Raw genomic sequence first — 20,140 nt, 5'->3', positions numbered from 1 at the left:
GACTGATATTTTCCCCATAGCAATTCATCCAGAGCCACTGTTTTTGCAACAGAAATATCAGCAGTGAATCTGAAGTCTTGATAAGATACCTAAAAAACATAACTTGCTTCAAAATAGATGAAAAAGTTCTTACAGAAGTCGCCAAACTTTTTATTTTTAAGCAATTGGGGGCTGTACTACTTGAAGATTACAAGAGCTGGGTCAAAAAGGGCATGGAACAAAATCAAGGCCTAGGATTTTGCTGCCGAAGAGGTGAAAATGAATCCTGAAACTTTCATACTTGTTTTGTTTTGTGAGTAAACCCAATAAATGAATGAACACTATTACTCTAACTTTGATTAGTTTGCTTACACATTTTAAAAATCTATCATACATACATACATATATACATATATATACACATATATACATATATGTTACATATATTATATAGACAGTATGTTTAGTGTTGGGGGATAGACAATGTTGAACTTCAAGATAATATCTTTCCTAGTCTTCTTCTGGTGGTAGAGATATTGAACGACAACAGCAACAAAAAACTTAAAATATATGACAGAAAGTGCTAGTAAAAATTTCTTATTTATCAGAATTTCTTTATTCATTCATTTTCACGGCAGTTTAGGGCCATGAACTGACTTTGGATTTGCAAGATATCATCAGTATCAGAAAACAAAAGCCCACTAACATCATGCATTAACTGTAATGCACACGACTTCATACAGTGTATGTGACATCGGTATTTTTCATGGGAAGATCATGTGTGTTATGACTAGTCTCTTGAACTTCTCATTGTAACTATGACAATTAATAATATAATTTATTAGTACCAGTACATTAACAGGCATTTAGTGCCTTCTAATGTGATACATTCTGTTGAAAAATATATTGATAAAGACCCAAAATGAGAGTTGCAGCAAGCTATGAACAAAGTGAAATACATTTATTTTGCTAAGTAGAATCACAGAAGCCTTCATTTGTAGTTGAAGCTGTGATTAGAAAGGATATGTATCTTGGCAGAAGTATAATTAACTGAATGAATAGAGTAGCTTTGGAAGATGTTTTTTACTCTTTGATGATGGGTTGGATGTGCTTCTGTCTGGGAAAGAAGCATAGACTCTATTTTATAGTAAGCCCCAATCAAATCCTGTGATTCATTGCATCAGTAACTTTTGAGACTATTTTCTTCAAACTTCTCTTAGCACCATCTAATGGTAAAATATGGAACTTTCTCTTTCCTTGGATCATTTTAATTAGTGACATCATAGAGTCATCGCAGCAGTACAATCCCAGTGCTGCTGGTCATTTCACAGGAAAATGTAGTATATCAAAGGGTGAACTTACCCTCAAAAGGACAAAAAAAGTAGGTAATTCATTCATATTAACTGAGAGGGCCTTTTGAAGGCCCATTTTGTCTCACCCATTTCTGAGTCCGTAAGAAAGTATGTACTGCTAAGATTTGTAGCATAAGGGGTCAGAAGAAATCTAACTTCCTACACAGTGAAGGCAGAAGTGTGAAAACCTGTGGTCCAGCAATGAGAAGACCTGGATTCTGGTTCCACCAACTATTAACTATAGTTACATTGACTCAGGGAAAGGTACTTAGTCCATTTGTACCTCTTTCCTAGACTTGTAAAATAGGAGCGATTGTACTGACTACTCTTTCCTCAAGGAGTTGTCATAAAAAATGCTTTATAAAAGAATATGTATTATAAATCTATAAAATAATATATGTCATTGCTTCTATGTTACTCAAAATATGCATGAATTCATTTGGAGAAAAAAATTCAATGAGGTTTTCTACTTTCCACATTGTCATACAACTGTCCCCAAAATACATATTGTTCTTTTTGGAGGCATTTTGGTGTGGAAAGAAATAGGTAAGTATTACCTAGAGTTAGAGGTTGAGTACATAGACAGTCATCAAACAGAATTTTAATAGTACTAGTTTTGAGTTTGTTTTATAGATAACTAGAGTAGGGCTTCATGTTTTACACCACAAGGTTATTTTACAGATAAATGCCCCTCAAATAATAAGAGATAATGTTACTTTTTGCTTATTACTTGCCAGACACTGGGTTAAGTATTACATATTTATTCTCTAACCTTCTATAACCATCGATGGGCAGATAGTGTCATGCCTTCTTAGATAAAGAAATGGCAGCTCCGAGAACCTGTAGGCTACATAGCTGGAATGAAGCAGACCCGTATCTCACGTACTATACTGTATACCCCTACACTGTATTTTAAGCCCATCTTATAAGGCAAGAATATAAGGAAGGAGCTATTGAAGAAAGGTTAACAATCGCTGGGCCTAATGAGAACTTGAACTTATTTACCCACTTTTTAATTATTATTTCCTTAATGAAAAGAATCCTTATAATTTCTTATTTATCAGAATATTTACATGTAAGAAGATGGTAAGTGAATTTGTTGCAGACAGAGATTGTTTTTGGTTTGGTTTGGTTTTAGTCTTTTAGGGAACTTAATAGAAGAAGGAAATTGGCTGTCCTGGTAGTCAGAGCTCGGGTCCTCTGTGCTCACTAGCACGTCCTTGTTACCTTTCTTCTGTTACCCTTTTTCTGATATGCCCACTCCGGGCTCAGCCCCCCAAACCATCCACAATCCTTCTAGGCAAAGTAGATAATTTACCGGACAAACCTCACACTACAGCCATGTGCCTGGGGCAAAGGGTGACCCAGGTGTGGGTGTAGCCACTGGCCTCAGGTCTGGGCACCTGAAATGATAGTGACCACCTTGTGCCACTTGGACGGTCCAAGAGTTACTTGTCTTGGAATTTTGAAGCTGTACTTCTGAACTTCATGGGAGGGATTTTAGAATTCACTGACTGGGCTGCCAAACTGGTTTATAAAGCACGAATCTGGGGCAGTGGATTACTAATGTAAGTAGAACCAGGTTATGTTTTGTGGGAAATAGATGATTTCTGTGGAATTAGTGGTTCTCGAAAATGGTTTTCAGAACAAACAATTGCTTTGACCTAATTTCATGTCTGCTGTTGGATAGTGGCTAGCTGCAGACTAGGCCAGGTTGCATATGTGGGAATCCCACCTTGGCCGTGTAATAGCCCAGTGTCCTTGGGTAGGTTTCCTACCTTCATTTCTGAGCTTCCGTTTTCTGGTTGCAATGTAGGGATGATTATTACTCCGTCTCCTAGAATTGCTGAGACAACAGAATGAGTTAATAGCTTTAAAGTACTTGGAAAAACGCCTCGCACGCAGTGAGCAACCCACAGTGTTAAGTATTATGATTGTTACTTCAATCAGTAGATTGAAGTATTTCTGTAAATATTAGTTGATAATTACTAACTACTACTTTTATCTAATTTGGTGAGGTCCATGTTTTTCAAAATTTACTAACCTGGGAATAAAACTAGGATCTTAAAATGGTCACAAAAATATTTATCTGTCTTCACCTACACTCACTATCTTCAGACCCTTTCATCTCAAATCCTGCTTCCAATTGCGTTTGGGTCATCCTAAAGCAATCTTCCCATTCCTAAAAGACCCCACAGTATCTTTTGATAACAAATATATTTATTTATCTCTGGTTGATATGGAAGGAAATATCTGTAACTTATCTATACACATTATTTCAACAAATCAGTATAATGCCCCACATTTAATATAAAAGACAAATAAAAGGAAAGAACTTTAATAAACGTTTGTAATTCAGCATGTGTTTAGACATAATGACACCATAGGGTGTAATCAAATAATCAAATGCGCCCTCTTATATGTTGAGTCACCATGAATGTGACACATACAAATCCAGATTGGTGTGGTTGCACTGGGAGGGAACTAAGATTCCATTGGTCTCATTGTTATTGGTGATGTGCCTTTCCAAAATGGTGAACAACTCTTGAGAACATCACAAATGAAACAAAGCATAGTGTTCCCTTGCTTGACCTTGGAATTGCATTCTTGCAACATTCAGTGTTAGAACTGGGTAAAACGTTTGGAGCTTCTATACAAAATGGAGTCAAGCTCTAGGTTCTAATAATTACCAACAGGCTTTTCATCCCCATCTGTGTCCAGTGAGACATTCGAAAGAGATGGGGGATGAGGAAGAATCTGTGGTTGTGCCCAGAGTGATATTTACCACAGTAATAGCCATTGTAGTGTGCGCAGTGGCCAAGGAGAATGGATGCCTAACTATTTACACAGATGCTGGACTTTACATCTCACTCATGCGTTCCAAGTAAACACCAGCTTTATCCGACACAAGGCAGACATCTAGCATTTATGTTTCTGTAGCATTTTTAATCATCGTGATGCCCTCAAATGCCCTCTTTGTCTTAGAGGGTCTATCCTCATGAGTACAACCCTTTCATAGTTGATACCATGGCAGCATTTGCTCCACTTCTGCTCTGGTCCCCTGTGGCCTCTGAAGCTGATGGACCCTACTGTTCATGCCCACCAGAGGGGCTCTGCCCCTGAAGCTCCACGTGGCTGTGCTTGTCATTGTCTGCATTAAGGCACTACGCCCAGTGTCAGGGACACCAAGGTTCTCCTCTGGCTGCTGCCAAAACTCTTGGGGCCGTGGCCCATTGTACCAGTCACTGCCTTGCCCGTGGGCTCGAAGTTCCTTGGTGTTCTCAGAAGTCTGAATACGTCAAACATAAATTGGTTTAGTAGTAAACAAAATCAACAAAAATCTTTCTTTATGTTACGTATTTTTTTCTGTTGCATGTAATGTTGCACCCTTGATCTCGCACAGATAATTTGAACAACAAAACCAAGAACGTACTTTTTAAGTATTGTTTTAGCTCCCTACCTAAAACCAGGAGTGGAAGGGAGACTATAGAATATAAGAGTAACGTATTAAAGACTGCTCTCCTATTTCATGTCATCCTGTTATCCTTGGACTTCTCTTGCCAGCCACCTCTTCTTTTTCTTTAGGATAGATTTCTTACTCTGAGGCCTCACCCACAGTTCCAGTCAAAGCCAGACATGGCGAACTCCTAAATGAACACAGATTAGTTTCACACTAAAACTCCACTACACTGGTAAATCATAACCATATAGCATTCTTGTCATCTCTCATTAAAAAGAGGGTTTAAAAGAACAACAACAAAAAATAGGTGTCTGTTTTTCTTTTCCTAGTTTGGGGGAGTTGTGATGATGGTGTTTAGTATTGTTGAGTACTAACAATGTCACGACTGGAAGTGAAATATTTCTCTTGAACAAAGTATGGAAATAGAGCTGTTTTTATCGTTAACATGTAAAGCCATAACAGTTTCTATCCTTGTGTTCCAAATATTGCAGAAGCAGAAAGTTTACTCTGAATCTAAATACAGAATTAAGAAGAACAGGAGCAAGATTACATGGTTAAGTAAACTGGTTATGCCTAATTTATCTTTTTCAGTTCAGTATTTTGAAGTGTTTCTGTTTCTAGATTCCTTCTCTCAGTGCTGTGTGGAGTTGGTCAGTCAACAGCCAATTTTAGAAGAACTTGTGTCACTTAAGGGAAAGAACTTTAAACTATATTCAGAGCAGGCTGTAAAAAGCAGAGATACCACCCACAAAGTAACATTTAAAATTTTCCAGTTACATGATTTATTGGTAAATCTACACGTGTTGTGCCAAGAGCAAAATGAGCAATATGCCAGGTGTACTCTGAGTTTTTAATTAAGGGAAATTTTACCTATCGGACAGATTTTAATAGGATATTTTGCTGTTTATAAGCTATTGAAACAACATTTTAAATATTTGTGGATGAAAAGCCCTTAATTATATAGAATATGGCTGAGGGGGTGGAAGCAAAACTAAAAACAAAAACAAAAAACAAAAAACTAGAGTCTCCTGTCAGTTTAGAAAATTTCTAGTCAGAAACATGTGCCCTAATGTCAACTCAAGCTCCTGGGATACTGTGAGTGGTTTAAGTGACTTGGTAAGTAACAGCCAGAATTGGGAGGATCGAAGAAAATACAGAGTGAAGAGCAACATTCTCTTAGCGGTACATGGTGATGGCAAGATGGAGCTGAAAATCCCGATTGCAAATCATTTGTTGGATAATGGTGGCCAAGGACTTTTGTCACTTTTCACTCTAGATTTTGAAAGAACATTCTTGAGTTCAACTTTTCTTCTAATAGAAACGTAATGTACTTTTTCTTTAAATTCAATTTTGTGTGGCTGCCAGTGCCTCACTCTCCACGCCCTCTTCCCTGACTGTGGAGCACCCAGCTGCCAACTTGGGCAGTTGGACCTGGCCTTGGCCACAGGGGATTGAGCCAGTCATGGCTGGGGGCCTGGGCAAAAATGGCCCCTTGGAGAGAATGCTGGAGCATTATGTTGTGTTAAGCAAAGAAATAACCAAACAAATTAAAACACTCCCTCCAGCAACAGGTCGGATCCCAAAAGCCTGGAGGAGTAGTTTAAATTTTTTAATAGATGTTTTTTTTTTTTTTAAGGGTAGTCAGGTTGGAGACAAAATGTTAGCAAAGGAACAATTAGCCTTTTTCAACACACAATAAAATTTCTGCCAAATTCTGTTTTTATAACCTTCTCTCCTTAAGCAACCCCTTCTGGCTCACCAAAACACCATCTGGTACAAACTTTCTCCTCACTGGTCTCTTTGTCCACTCTCTTCTCTCCAACTCATTTACGTAGATTGAAAAATCAATTTATTCCTATTATTCAAACAACATAACACAGACTTGGTTCCCAAATAAGCATGTATCATTCTTTCTTAGAGGGAAAAGAAGGAAAGGAAAAATCCATACTTTGATATTTTATCACTGTTACCTAATATTTTCCCCCTTTGACTTAAAGCTATAATAGCTTGAATTCTTTCCACTGCTTAGAATCCCAGTTTTAAATTCAGCTTCAGTTGGCTGGGTCCACAGAGTCAAACTATAGCAGAGACTTTAAACAGTTAACTCATGACTTTGAACCCCTCCCTGAGTGATGCCAGAGCCCACAGGATTTTTTTTAGGCAATGACTACACATCCCTAATTAACTGAAAATGACGAGAACATTCGTGGGTGCCACAAAATTATTTCCCCTAAGACATTTTATGTATTTGGTAAGAAACAGCAAGATATAAATGACTTATTATCCATCATCCATCTATTTAAAGGCATTTAAGTAGCAGCTTAGAACTTGAAGTTCACTCAGGGACATGCAGAGAGTGGTGTTAATTGAGCTGAAGTGCTGATGTCAGAACACTAAAGCTGTGTTACAGTGTATTAAATCTCTGAAAAATAATTCATATATATATAATATATATACCACGAGTGCCAAAAATATATATACACATGACTTTTATTCATCTTTTGTTATTGGTATATATTGAGCATTACAATTTTCCTTTCTTAAAATGTATATACATTTTTTGGCATCCTCTGTGTGTGTGTGTGTGTGTGTGTGTGTGTGTGTGTGTCTCATGTATATAGATAAATATATATGGCATCTTCACAGTACAGAAAATGAGAGATTTATAAAGAAAATATGAAGACTACCCTTCTAGAAATAATCATTTGATTTTTTTTTTTTTTTTTTCTAAGACATGTAGCTGACATGCTGAGAAGGAATTATATTTAGGTCAGGGAGATGGCAGTGTCGCTGAAAAGGCTGGTTGAATTCATCCAGTTTATGGAAAGGTGGTGGCTTGATTAGGACATAAAGAATTCAAAAACCTTTCTGTTTTTTAACACAATCATTTGGACTTTTTAAGTCCCAAACACAGCTGGATGGTGGTTTTGATGTTAATGTATTTGGAATAGAAATGCATATGAAATTTAAAGAAATCATACTGGGTAGACTCCTCTGACATCCGTATTATTTAAATGAAGACAAGTCCCTGCAAAGTTGTTGGGAAGATACCTGAAATAGGCCCTATCTGTCAGAGAATAATCATTTGACTTTAATATCTAAATTCTAATATCTAATGATCTAAATTCCACCTGGAGAAGAGACAGATTAACTTCAGTGTTTAAAAATCCAAGAATAGGAAAAAAATTCAAAATTTTAATCATCTAATGAACATCTTTAAAGACCAACAATTATTTAGTAGTTCAACAATTATTGAGTAGTTTGGCTCAATTAATTGGTTAATTATTTAGTCATTTACAGGATATAAAATAGGTCAAATGTACCTTAGCTTACCTAGCTAACATTGAATATTGAGACACCATTTTAGAAACTTGTCAGATTCTGCCTGACTTCCGATCTCCCCCTTGGTGTCTGTCCTCATCTATTAGGAGTGGACTCTTCTATTATGATACCGCTCAGCCAAACCAGACCTCCATAGACTCCAATCATACTGCTGGCCTATTGGAGAGGAAGAATGTGAGGATAACATGGTTCTGTAGAAATACGCTTGCTCAGTGCCGTAACGAAAAATCTCTTCTGACATAGTTCCATGCTCCTGACCTATTTCTGGTATTTGGATCCCTGGACTTCATTAGATTTCACTTTGGCAATTGGTTCTAGTCTCTGCATGTTCTATATTTTTGTCTCACAGAGTCAGATATTATGAAAATCTTGGTATTTTGAATATGTACTTGTTTTACATATAATACATTTACTTGTAAATAATATCAATGTACAGAGAAGCAAATTGACAGTAATACCATGTATACTTTATTGTACCAAAAAATAGGGTAAAAATTGCAGATTGAGTTGTGAAGTTGCCATTAATGGAGAGAGAGATGAATGCATGGTTTTATTTAAAACAGGGAAAATGGCCCTCAATATTTCTGTCTTACATGTAAATTAATACTGACTTCAATATACTTAAAAAGAATTTGGAATCATTGTTAGAGTTCTAAGTCATTAATTATTCTGATTTAAATTAAATCAATAATGTTTCATGGTTTACTCCAGAAAATATTCCTGAGAAAGAAGTTTAACATTAATAAAGGGATTAACGTATTTTCATGGTGGGTGGATTGAGACAGCTATTCTATTTGTTGTACTCTGTATTAATATAATACTTGTTGGAGGTTGTATTTCAAATTGTTATTAATGATGCTCATTAATTTATACTGAGTTTTCACCTTTGGTTTTTCTGAAGTGGTCAGCAATTTTTTTTTCTTCTTTCTTTCTTTTCCTCTGGAAAATTCATGTGGAAAACATCAAAGCAAAATTAAGCTGCCATAAAGTAATAAAACTATCTTTCATACTGTTTGGTCATGGCAGTGAAATCACAGGGGCAAGAATATTGAAGTAATAGTCTAGACATAACTTTTATTACCAAGGAAAATGAGCGGAATTCAGGGCTCTTCTGTTGTCATGGTCAAAACACAGAGCACTCCATGAGGAAAGTCATTTGTGTAGAATTGTATGACTTTGACACTTCCACTGAAAAAGAACAGAAAGGAGAGCATTATGGTTTGCCTTACTGCGTGCTCAAAAAGCATTTGATTGATTGGTCAGTGGAAACTTTATACAATGACTACCCAGTTAAAGAACATTGCTATGTCACTGACCTGGTCATTTTTATGTGTCCAATCATATCTCCGTTTACATCAGGAAAATGGAATGCATTCATTTCCCATAATACAAAGTGGAAATTATCATCTTCCTCCAAAAAATACATTATTAAACTACTATGCTCTCTGTATTTGTGGTTTGTGGTTTGATGCACCCTTGTACGGTAGCAGCATGTGAAAGATATTCAGAAACCATAGATAGTAAACTATTGGAGTCAAAGCTGCATACGACGCGGAGGTAATAATATAACAATGTCAGATCTCAAGGAAGGAATTTTGAGTTCCTCAGTGTTAGCCAAGAACAAAGCCCTAATGATACCTTTAAGCATGTGGTGTATCCATTTCCTCAAAGATACTCTTTGGCCCATGGCACGTATATAAAATGAAAGTAAAATTTTATTAAGGAATTGCTGTGTTTGGAGGACCTAGATCCAAATTACATCATTTAAGTTCAAGTGTAGGTCTGAAATAGCCCAAGGAGTTTCGTCTGTGTGTCATAGAGCTGTTGACTAAGAGCTACTTCTGTTTCAATTTGTGTTGGTTGTTTGCAAGGAAGTCTTTCCTTGAACAAAACAGAGAGGAACAGACTTAAATATTGCAATAACTGGGTCAGTCCCAGCTTTACTCCATCCACAGAGACTTAGCTTTAAGACAGGGCTCCTTTAAATAAACAAAACAGAACAGAGAAGAACTGCTCTGCTGCCACACCGCAATGCTAAACTTGAGGAAAGGCCTAAAAACAGAGTGTGTGTTTACAGACTACTTACAGTAAAAATGCTGTGCTTAATTTGGTCCACACAAGTTTGTGCTTCTCCCACATACTTATTGCTTTGTTCTTAAGAGACTAATGTGAGACGTCAGATGTTTAAGAATCACTTAAAAGAGGATTTAATAGTTTAGCCTTTATTTGATAGTCAGTGGTGGTGAGAGCCCCTTAGTTTTGGAAAAATTCAAAAGGAGTTAAAGTTTTAATTTCACTTTGCAGTTTCTAAAGTTATAAACAGGTTTTCTAGGTTATAGAGAAGGATTACACTAAACTACTACTAGTAGTTGCTAGTTAACTTTTTTTGGAGTGTTTAATATATGTCAACTGGTTGCAAAGCACTTTAAAGGAAATTTCATATTTCTATCAGAATCCATATGAGGAAGGTTCTTCTTATTACTATTATTATTCTCATTTTCTTGATAAAAGATAGTGAACTTAAGGAATTAGTTAATGATCACACCTGTGAATAGAAATCCACTAATATACAGGACTTAGGATTTTAAAAATAAATGTTATTTGGAATATTATTTGTAAAATATTTTTGAAAAATATTGATTAACAACTACGAGGTCAGACAATTAAGTTTGCGAACTCATCCTAGAAAAAGTGCTACATACTTCATTGTTGAATATCACTACAGTCACCTTCGAAGTACTCCCCTTGGGAAACTATGCACCAATGCCAGTGCCTAGTCCACCCTGCAAAGTGATTGTGGAACTCTTTCTGGAATGGCCATCAGAGCTGTTGTTGTATTACCCTTGATGTCCTGAATGTCATCAAAATGTCTTCCTTTCAATATTTCCTTTAACTTCAGGTAAAGAAAGAAGTCACAGGGGGGCCAGATCAGGTGAGTAGGGAGGCTGTTCCAATACAGTCATTTGTTTACTGGCTAAAAACTCCCTCACAGACAGTGCTGTGTGAGCTGGTGCATTGTCGTGATGCAAGAGCCATGAATTGTTGGTGAAAAGTTCAGGTCGTCTAACTTTTTCACACAGCCTTTTCAGCACTTCTAAATAGTAAACTTGGTTAACTGTTTGTCCAGTTGGTACAAATTCATAATGAATAATCCCTCTGATATCAAAAAAAATAAGCAACATTGTTGCTGATTGTCAGACAAACCTAATTGTCAGACCTCGTATATTACAATGTGCTGGACAAATTTGAACTCTGTCTAATGCGTCTTTATTGATTTCCCTCATGTCTTCTAGGCCCAAGTTTCATTTGCTTGGTAAAGCACGTGGCACCTGGGCCCCAAACCCTCCCTTATAGTCTTCCTCTTAGTTGGCTGCTGGTGACCTCCTTACCATACTTTGCTGCTGATGCTTCCAGGAGCTGTGCTCATACTGGGACTCTTGGCCTTAGATATTTCATCTCAGGGTGTCTCTCTCTGACCCCTCACTGGACCTGCCTCAGTGTTGTCCCAGTGTCCCTATATGGCCGGAGCACGTCATGCCACTCTAGCACCACATTTTCTTTCTATAGAGAGAAAAACAGTCCTTACCCATATTACACTCATTTTCTAGGTTGTGAACAAAACAGTTACACCGTACAATTCTAGTAAAACTGCTCAGCACTGGGCTTGCTCTTTCTTTTCTTTTCATCCCCCATTCTCTCTGATCTCTAGTTATTTGGTTAGAGAAAATCGGAGTTCACTTATTAAGCAGAGGTTTAGTGAGCTCCTATGGTAAGTGCCAGCCTGTGCCTGGCACTGGATTTTCAATGGAGGAAAAAACGCAGAATCCCTGACCTCATAGAGCCTCCAGTCTATGAACTGAGATTACCTTTAATGCATTGAGAATGATCCCTCCCTCTTAACTGTCAATGAATGATAAGTTTGTAAACTTGACTCTACCTTGGGTGTCTTTTCCTCCCCCTTTTGTACACTACTCAAGAGGTGAGAGGATGGCTGATAGTCCCCACATACTTTGTCATGGGACGGGAGCTTAAAGAGCATCCAGCCAGTCTCTCCCTCAAGGTTTATTGGGCCTCACACAAATGAAAGAGCAGAGCACCCATAATTGCTGGAATGTATCTGAATTCACCGAGGGACCACATTTCAGCTCTGGCCCTTGGACCTTTGCCACTGATCATCTCCATTAGGTCATGTGTAACATATACTAAAAATTACAACATGATTTTTCACCTAGGATTGCAGAAATTTAGAATTGTAAAAGATTTAATAATTATCTAGTTATTCAGAAAATGTTTATTTGTCCTTGCTGCTCTGCTTTTTTCGTTGTCAAAGATTTATTACAACGTAGTGGCTCATGTCACTCTGGAGGCTGAGAAGTCCCATGATCTGTCTTCTGCAAGCTGGAGACCCAGGAAAGTCAGTCGTGTAGTTGAAAGCTCCAGGGCCAAGGAGCCAATAATGTAGATTCCGGTCCAGTCTGAAGGACTGAAAGGCAAGAGCACTGACGGGACATCAGTGTCTCCACTCAACCAAGCAGGCAAAGCGCAAACTTAAACGCCCTTCACCTTTTTGTTCTACTCAGCCTCTTGAGGAATTGGTTGATACCCACTCACGTTGGAAAGCGCTGTCTGCTTTTTTCAGCGCACCAATTCAGTGCTAATCTCTTCCAGAAACACAGTCGCAGACACACCCAGAAATAATGTTTAACCAGCTATTTGGGCATCCTGTGGTCCAGTCAAGTTGACAAAAAAAATTCACCATCACACACTTTTGTCAATCCTATCTGCGGACATTCTAGCCACTGAATCCTTCTTTCACAGGTAGTAGGTTGATGCACTTTCTTGCTTCCCTCCAATAGTACCATAGTGTAATAAGGGAAACCTTACGAAATTGATGATATTTGATCAATATTCAACCATCGTTGACCTAACAAAAAGCAATATCCTATGGTTCAGCCAAAGCCATCCTCTGCTGCCGCATACAATGTTCTTATTTGAGAGTAAAGCTAATATTATTTCTGTCACTTACTCTATATGTGGACATGTGCATGCGTGCACACGCGCACACACACACACACACACACACACACACACACACACGCACATGTTACCAAGCAAGGGCTCACTGCCCAATGCCCATAGAAGCCAAAAAAGAAAAAAACTTTATTGCGAGGTTGACCTTCAAGGAGACAAGAGGCAGAGCCCAAATCTGTCTCCTGGATCCAGGGTTCAGAGGGAGATTTAAGGGGTTGAGGGAAACAGACTGATATGCGGAAGTGTTGGAGGAGCAGATTCTAATTAGAGGGCTTTGCAACTTGGCCATTTATGGTAAGATACAGTAAAGGGCATCAGCATCAAGTCTCCCTGGACAATGAACCTTTCGCTTCTGAAAAGGCTCTGGTGTTCAGACTCCAGCCATGTTCTGGTCCTTTGATTGCCTGAAGGGGGTGAAACTTTGGTTCCGGTGTTATTGGAGGTAAAAATTCTCTCCTCTGTGCATGCTTCAGCTGCATGACTTGCAGTTTTGTTCTGTTGTCTCTGCAAACAACTCACTATCTTGTTGGAAACAGGGTAAGGCCAGTTTGAGCTAGTTCTGCAGTTGCACACATACACACGTATAGTCTGATTGTTTCTTCAGAACATGTGGCTAGTAAGGAGAAGTCTAGGGTCAAGCTCATATTTTCCAAGTATAGGGTTTCTGCTTGCTATTTTCCATTTGCCCCTCTACATTCACTCTGGACTCTTCTCCAGGAAGTTCTCTTACATAGATGGAATCATCAGGGCTCCCATGTCCCTGACTTTTCTGGTGGGAGATCAGAGCTCAGGAGAACTTTGGGATATTTGTTCCCTGTGCTTCTCTCCCTGTGGCCATAGCTTCTGCTCAGTGCCTCTTTTCACAGCTATGCCTTTTGCCTAGTTCTGTAATGGGCCCCCTCCTGGGCTGGGGGTGGTAAGAGCTTCCATTCGGTCAGCCATGGGGCGCTTTATTATTCTTGTAGTTTTTCCTTAACTCTGCCCGTGTGTGTGTGTGTGTGTGTGTGTGTGTGTTAACAGTCCCTTCTCTAATAGTCTCTTGGTTAATAGTCTCTTCAGTTATGTCTTTGACTGTCATCCATCCATTTTCTCCCAGGGCCCCAACAGAAATTTATTTCCTGGCTATGACTTCTGTTTGTGCAAATATTAATTTATTGCTGTGCATGTAAATTTTGAGGATACATTTGCATAGATTTTATGCCCGCAGGCTAAGGACTAAGACCTGTAAATGTTCTCAGGCAGGAAGAACAATCATTGCATCCACAAATGGCATTTATTTATACTTCTAATCTAAAAACTAATTGTTAATTATTAATTAAGGCCTTTTAGCTTCACTGGACTTCAAATTAAGAAAACATTGGCTATCTTTAGCCTCCTAATATAAAATGCAAGATAATATTCAAACATTTGTGAAGTATAGCTACATTTTCACTATTACTTCCCTGGTAATTATTAGCTAGAGGGCAAAATATTAAATCAAATACAATATAAATTTGGCAGCTAATCTTTACTAGTACAAGTGTTTTCCAGTGTTTAGTTTTTGCCTATGATGTATGTAGTTATATGCCACATAGAAGGGAAAAAATAAATGACCAATAAATAAATATTTTACTTGATTGGAATACCATTTTGTTCTAACTGCCTGTTGGCTTAACCCCCCAAAAAACAAACAAACAAACAAAAAACTAGTTCATTGTAAGAACAAATATTTACTTAGCACTTGGTATGTATGAGCATTGTATTTAGTGATGTGGGACAATCAGAAAATTCATGGGGAATCATATTCTGGATTCTAGAAGACTCCTTGACAATGTCACATACCCATTAAGCATCGGTTGGTAAGAATTAAAATGAAAACTCAGGTCTCATGGTTCTGGTTTAGTCTTCCTTTCCATAAAACTGCCCCACAGCAGGTCCTCAGTGACTGGTCAACCAGCTACATATTAGAAGGCATAAGAAAAGCAGACTTCATAGAGCCCTAAAAAATTGTTCATATTTACTCTAGTAAGTGGTAAAGTTACAGGCTTCAGAGCTCTTTAAAATAAGTTAGGAACAGTAAATAAATGAAAGTTCATATCATATTTCGTATTTGTATCTGCTATCCATTCAGTCCTCATAGTGTGGGGTAGGAAAACCCTAAAGATGTATGCTAGGCCCTCCATATTTAATTACTTTCTGAAAATAAATATATGTTAAGGAGTTACGAGGCCATTTGAAGACTTTGTATTATAGAACCTCAATTCCAAATTCCTTCCAAAAACAAAACCTAGTTTTGGCATTGTTTGTAGGAGTTTCTAGGCTCTTGGTGTGTGTTGGGGGGGAAGGGGTTTAGGGAGGAGGGGAGTAGACTATTAAAACAGTGGATTGGACTGGTCTATTGCGAGAGCCCTTGATAGATAAGCCAAATGAAAGATAAGGAATGATGACTATTGACAAATCTTTGACTCAGTTAAATAAGAGCCGAGCGTACTTAAAGTTTCCACGATTATTTATAAAACTTCATAAAATGCAGTTGCAACTTTTGAAAAAGGTATTAATGGAGCTTATTTTTAATTTTTGGCTGTAATCAAGGGAAATGGGAATGATTTTAGATGTTAGGGGACATGTAATTACAGAGTTTTGTTTGTTTATTTAGAACATGAAAAGTAACCTGTAAACCTGTAATAATGTAATGGGAAAAATATATATTATACATATAAATATATATATCACAAAGGGTAAAAATTGCGTTCATCAATAATCAGTTCCATTGTTCAAACACAGTTTCAGGGGCTGAGGTGGAAATCTGACAATCGTCTTTGCAATTCCTATATCGGATTCCTTCAACTACATGGCATAGGCTCCTGCACCTGAATTAAACCAAAAAAGTGACATAAAACTGTTTTCTCTTTTGACATATTTGCTGACTACTTCCTCAAAACCACTGAGTTACTACTTTGGTGAAACACTTAATATGTCTCGTTTCTTCAAGGTCAGTTCTGATTGGGCTTCAAATCGGTGCTTCGCTTCCTGGCAGCAAAAGTAAAGGGAAATCAGAGTAAATTACACTGTTCACATATTATACAAGAGAAGGCTACAAATTAGCTCTTCAGGAGAGACACAATTTTGCCTAATAATAAATTCTAAAAAATGTCGAGTGAAAAAAAGAACACGTTATTTTCTTCCTGCAAATTTAAAGGATTATATAAACATTTCAACACTTTAAGTTGTGATTCCGAAGAAAAGAAATTACCTTCATAACTCTTCATTTGTCACTTCCAGAAACAAGCAGTTTGACTATTTCTTTTATTAAGATGTATTAGAACATCATTAATAGGGAAGTCTTACAAATAGGCTATCATTTTTTGAGAAAGATCACACTGTGCTAAATAATGAGATATGGGAATACATTGAACAGCTTGACTTCTGCTGACTTTTACTTAAGAGTGTGAAGTGTTTTAAATTAGACTATGTTAGTATTGATAAAACGTGCACAGGGGAAAATAATTTAAAGGCTTTGTTCCATTTTGAGAGCTAGATAAACTGTATAATTTAAAAATAAAGCACTGTGACCTGGCAGTAAGGAAACAGCAACTCTCACATGCTGTTGGAGATAGTGCAAATGGGGAGAACCTTTTTAGAAGCCAATTCAGTAATGCCCATCAAATTTACAATGTATTTACCCTGGCAATTATGCATACAGATTAGAATTGCCCCTATATAAACTTGTAAAAACACCCCCAAAAGTGTAGAAGGGCATTCATTGCAGTATTTTTGAAATAGAAAAAAATGAATCTAAAAATATAACAATAAGGGGATGGTTAAATTATGTGTCTATTTACTTAAGGAAACACTCTAAGCCAATAGGAAGTATAAGGTAATTCTGTATGTGCTGATATGGAAAGGACTGCAGGATGGATTAGTAGGTAAATAATCCAGATATAGAACATTATAATGCCTCTTTTGGATAACTTAGGGTGAGTTTACTTCCTGATAAACCCATTATAAGTTGAAAATATCCTAAGTTGAAAATGCATTTGCTATATCTAACCTACTGAACCTCATAGCTGTAGCCTACCTTAAACGTGCTCAGAACACATTAGCCTACAGTTGGCCAAACGCATCAAATACAATGAAGATACTGTAGACTATCAGCTGCTTACCTTCCTGATCGCATGGCCAGCTGGGAGCTACGATTAGCGGCCACTGCCCAGCATCACAAGGGTGTATCTACTGCATATCGAAATTCAAAATTTGAACTATGGTTTCTACTGAAAGTGTATTGTTTTCACACTGTTGTAAAGTCAAAAAATCATAAGTCAAACCATTGTTAAGTTGAGGACTAATCTGTATCTACATACATCGGTGTATGTAGATATATTGTTATTTATATCAATTGATATACTGAAGAATCATATGCATCTTACTGATTGTCTACTTATCTAGAATTTAAAAGTGAATATGTAAATTTTGGCTTTGGCAGGCAGGGGTCCTAGATGAGACCGAATTGCCAGATGCTTTTACTTTTCATTTGATAGCTTTCAGTACAATTTGATTCATTTAACTCTACATCTATTTTTTAAATTTATGTATGTACATCTTTTTTTTTTTTTAAAATATCCATATAAATGTTCTGAAGTGTGTCATTATTCTTGGTCTTTACTTTTATATATTTCAAAAACCCAATAACTAATATTTTATAAAATAATAAAGCACTGTTGTTAGGTCATGAAGCATGACAAACTCCAACCTGGGAAGGACTATATTGCCAGGAAATCCACTGAGGTTGTCTGTGTAATATTCTCATCGCAAACAACCTTGGGCTCCTGCAGCCCCGTTTCCCATAGGAGAGTGTGTCTCTCAGCTGTGTGGAGGATGGATCTGCTGGGTGAGGGACAGCTGGCGACATTGGGTCTACCTCCCCGACTGAGCAAGGAAATCTGAAATCTGTTATTATGATTCTTTTCTTAGTCTGTGGTAGGAGAACATACTACACAACAAAGACCTCTCTAAACATGCATCCACGCTTAATGGATCTAACTGTGATTCAGAATGGGGAGAAAATTTGTTGACTGTTTCCTGTGGACCCTGTAGTTCAACACGGTGTCTCTATTTTGGAAACAATTCCAAAAGGAAACAGTAGAATGACTGTCTTTTGCTCTTGTGCATCTTTTCAGAATTGCGACTTCTGGTGAGCCCCTCAGTGTGTTTGGACAGGAGTGCACAATTCAAGCTGAGTCCTTCCAGTCACCTTTCAAAAACAACAAAGCCACATATGTGGAAACCACGGGCCTGGAGACGTGAACAGCTGTAAGCTAATCATTTTGAATTGTTATATCCAGCAGGCATTTTAGGAGACAGCTCACAAGAGAAAAGCACTGAACAGATCTAAGGGTTTTGCAGGTTTGAATTATTAGGTCTGTTACATAAATTCTCAGCTATCTTTTCTTAATAAAGAGTGCCATCATTGATTTTTTTTCTAGACTAATTCAAACCTCTTTTGCCATAGAATAAATGTTTGGGTAAATAGAACTCTTATCTAGGAAGTTACATTAATGGAAATTTAATTTAAAACCTTGACAATATGAAACTATAACATTTTAACTTCCATTTTATATCCAAATGACATTGCCTTAGTCTAAGTATGGCTGAATGGCTTTGTTTTACAGTTTTTTGTTTGTTTGTTTGTTTGTTTGTTTGTTTGTTTGTGGCTTTCAGGATCCTAGAAAGCAACCATAGGGAACCACATTATTCAAGTTATCTCTAGGAAATTATTTTGTAATGTGGTTAAATTAAGAAATTTTAGTTGTCTTATTCAAGATGCAAAGTAGTTTTCCTCTTCTAATTTCATAATTATTAGGTAGTATTTGCACAGTTAATAACATTTATTGAAAAATCCTATGCATCTTCTGCTTACCTAGACTTCAAAAGTTAAAATAGCACAGTATTCTCATTGATCAAACCTAGACATCTGAGGTATAAAAACATGGCGCAGAAAAGCAAATAGTTATACATTTTGGTATAATTTATGATTAAACTGCATTTGTTTCATCACAAAGCATTAAGCTAGTGTTATTTTTCCTTTGTAGACTAAAGCATTTTCCCACTATTTTGTCCCTTAAATTTACTCCTAATTATTTGTCTTGACCCTTGAAGGTTATTGGTAGACTCAAACTATTGGGGAAAGTATTTTGGTATATTTTTGGTGACCTGTCCACTAGTGAAAAACTTAGTAACTTTTCTTGTCAAGAAAAGATAAAGGCAGGCAAGGACAGAACCGGAAAATTCCAGGTGTTTCACTGTTTCCTAAACTGTAATTTGTATCATTTTTGTTATAATGGTACCATATGTGACCAATTAAGAGTTTTTAAATATTTAAACCTTATTTTAGGTACTATTTTCCTACTTTTATTTCTTTTGAAAAATACTTTGATTAAATCTGCCAGAGTGGAGAACTCTTACCAATTTAACCCTTTTCTTGGTACCTGTATATCCCCTGGTAGTGCTGTTCGGAAGGCGTGAAATTGTTTAAGGAAACCCACACACTGAAGACTGGGGTCCAACAAAGAATAGACGAGTATACAAAGCTTAGAGGTAATTTGCAAATTACATACATACTCACCTTACATTATGGGTCATTCACTATGTTGTTTTATTTTTTAGGAATCAAACAACAGCCCTTGCTCCACAGGAAACAATCTTTAGAGCCGAAGATCTGTCTGTGATTCTTAAAGCATATGTGCTGGTGACATCCTTAAGCCCTTTGCGTGCATTCATTCATTCAACTGGCACAGTTTGGAACCCACCAAAGAAAAAACGCTTCACTATCAAGGTAAAATTTCCATCAAAGCTGTTATTTCACACAAAGTGTACTGAAGATAAGTAAAGTCAATGGGGCTGCCTATTTCTGACCTTTATGATTATCGAATCCCATTGAACTAAAATTGCATCATTTTCTTGCTGCAAGCAGAGATTTTCATTTAATCGTTGTAGGTTA

At 37.1% G+C, this 20,140-nt stretch overlaps 1 protein-coding gene across 2 annotated transcripts in view; it reads left to right on the top strand.

The window, feature by feature from the left end:
• Positions 1–20,140, top strand: part of CPED1 (cadherin like and PC-esterase domain containing 1) — a 250,109-nt gene that overhangs the window by 72,085 nt on the left and 157,884 nt on the right. For both annotated transcript variants that reach the window (XM_019750063.2, XM_019750062.2), the window contains 2 exons: positions 18,321–18,453; positions 19,807–19,975. In XM_019750063.2, the coding sequence (XP_019605622.2) occupies positions 18,321–18,453; positions 19,807–19,975 (302 nt within the window). The remainder of the gene's footprint in view (positions 1–18,320; positions 18,454–19,806; positions 19,976–20,140) is intronic.

Source organism: Rhinolophus sinicus, linkage group LG11 (assembly GCF_036562045.2).
Source record: "Rhinolophus sinicus isolate RSC01 linkage group LG11, ASM3656204v1, whole genome shotgun sequence".
Lineage (NCBI taxonomy): Eukaryota > Metazoa > Chordata > Mammalia > Chiroptera > Rhinolophidae > Rhinolophus > Rhinolophus sinicus.
Note: the sequence above shows the minus strand (reverse complement) of the source record. Positions and strands in the feature narration are given on the sequence as shown.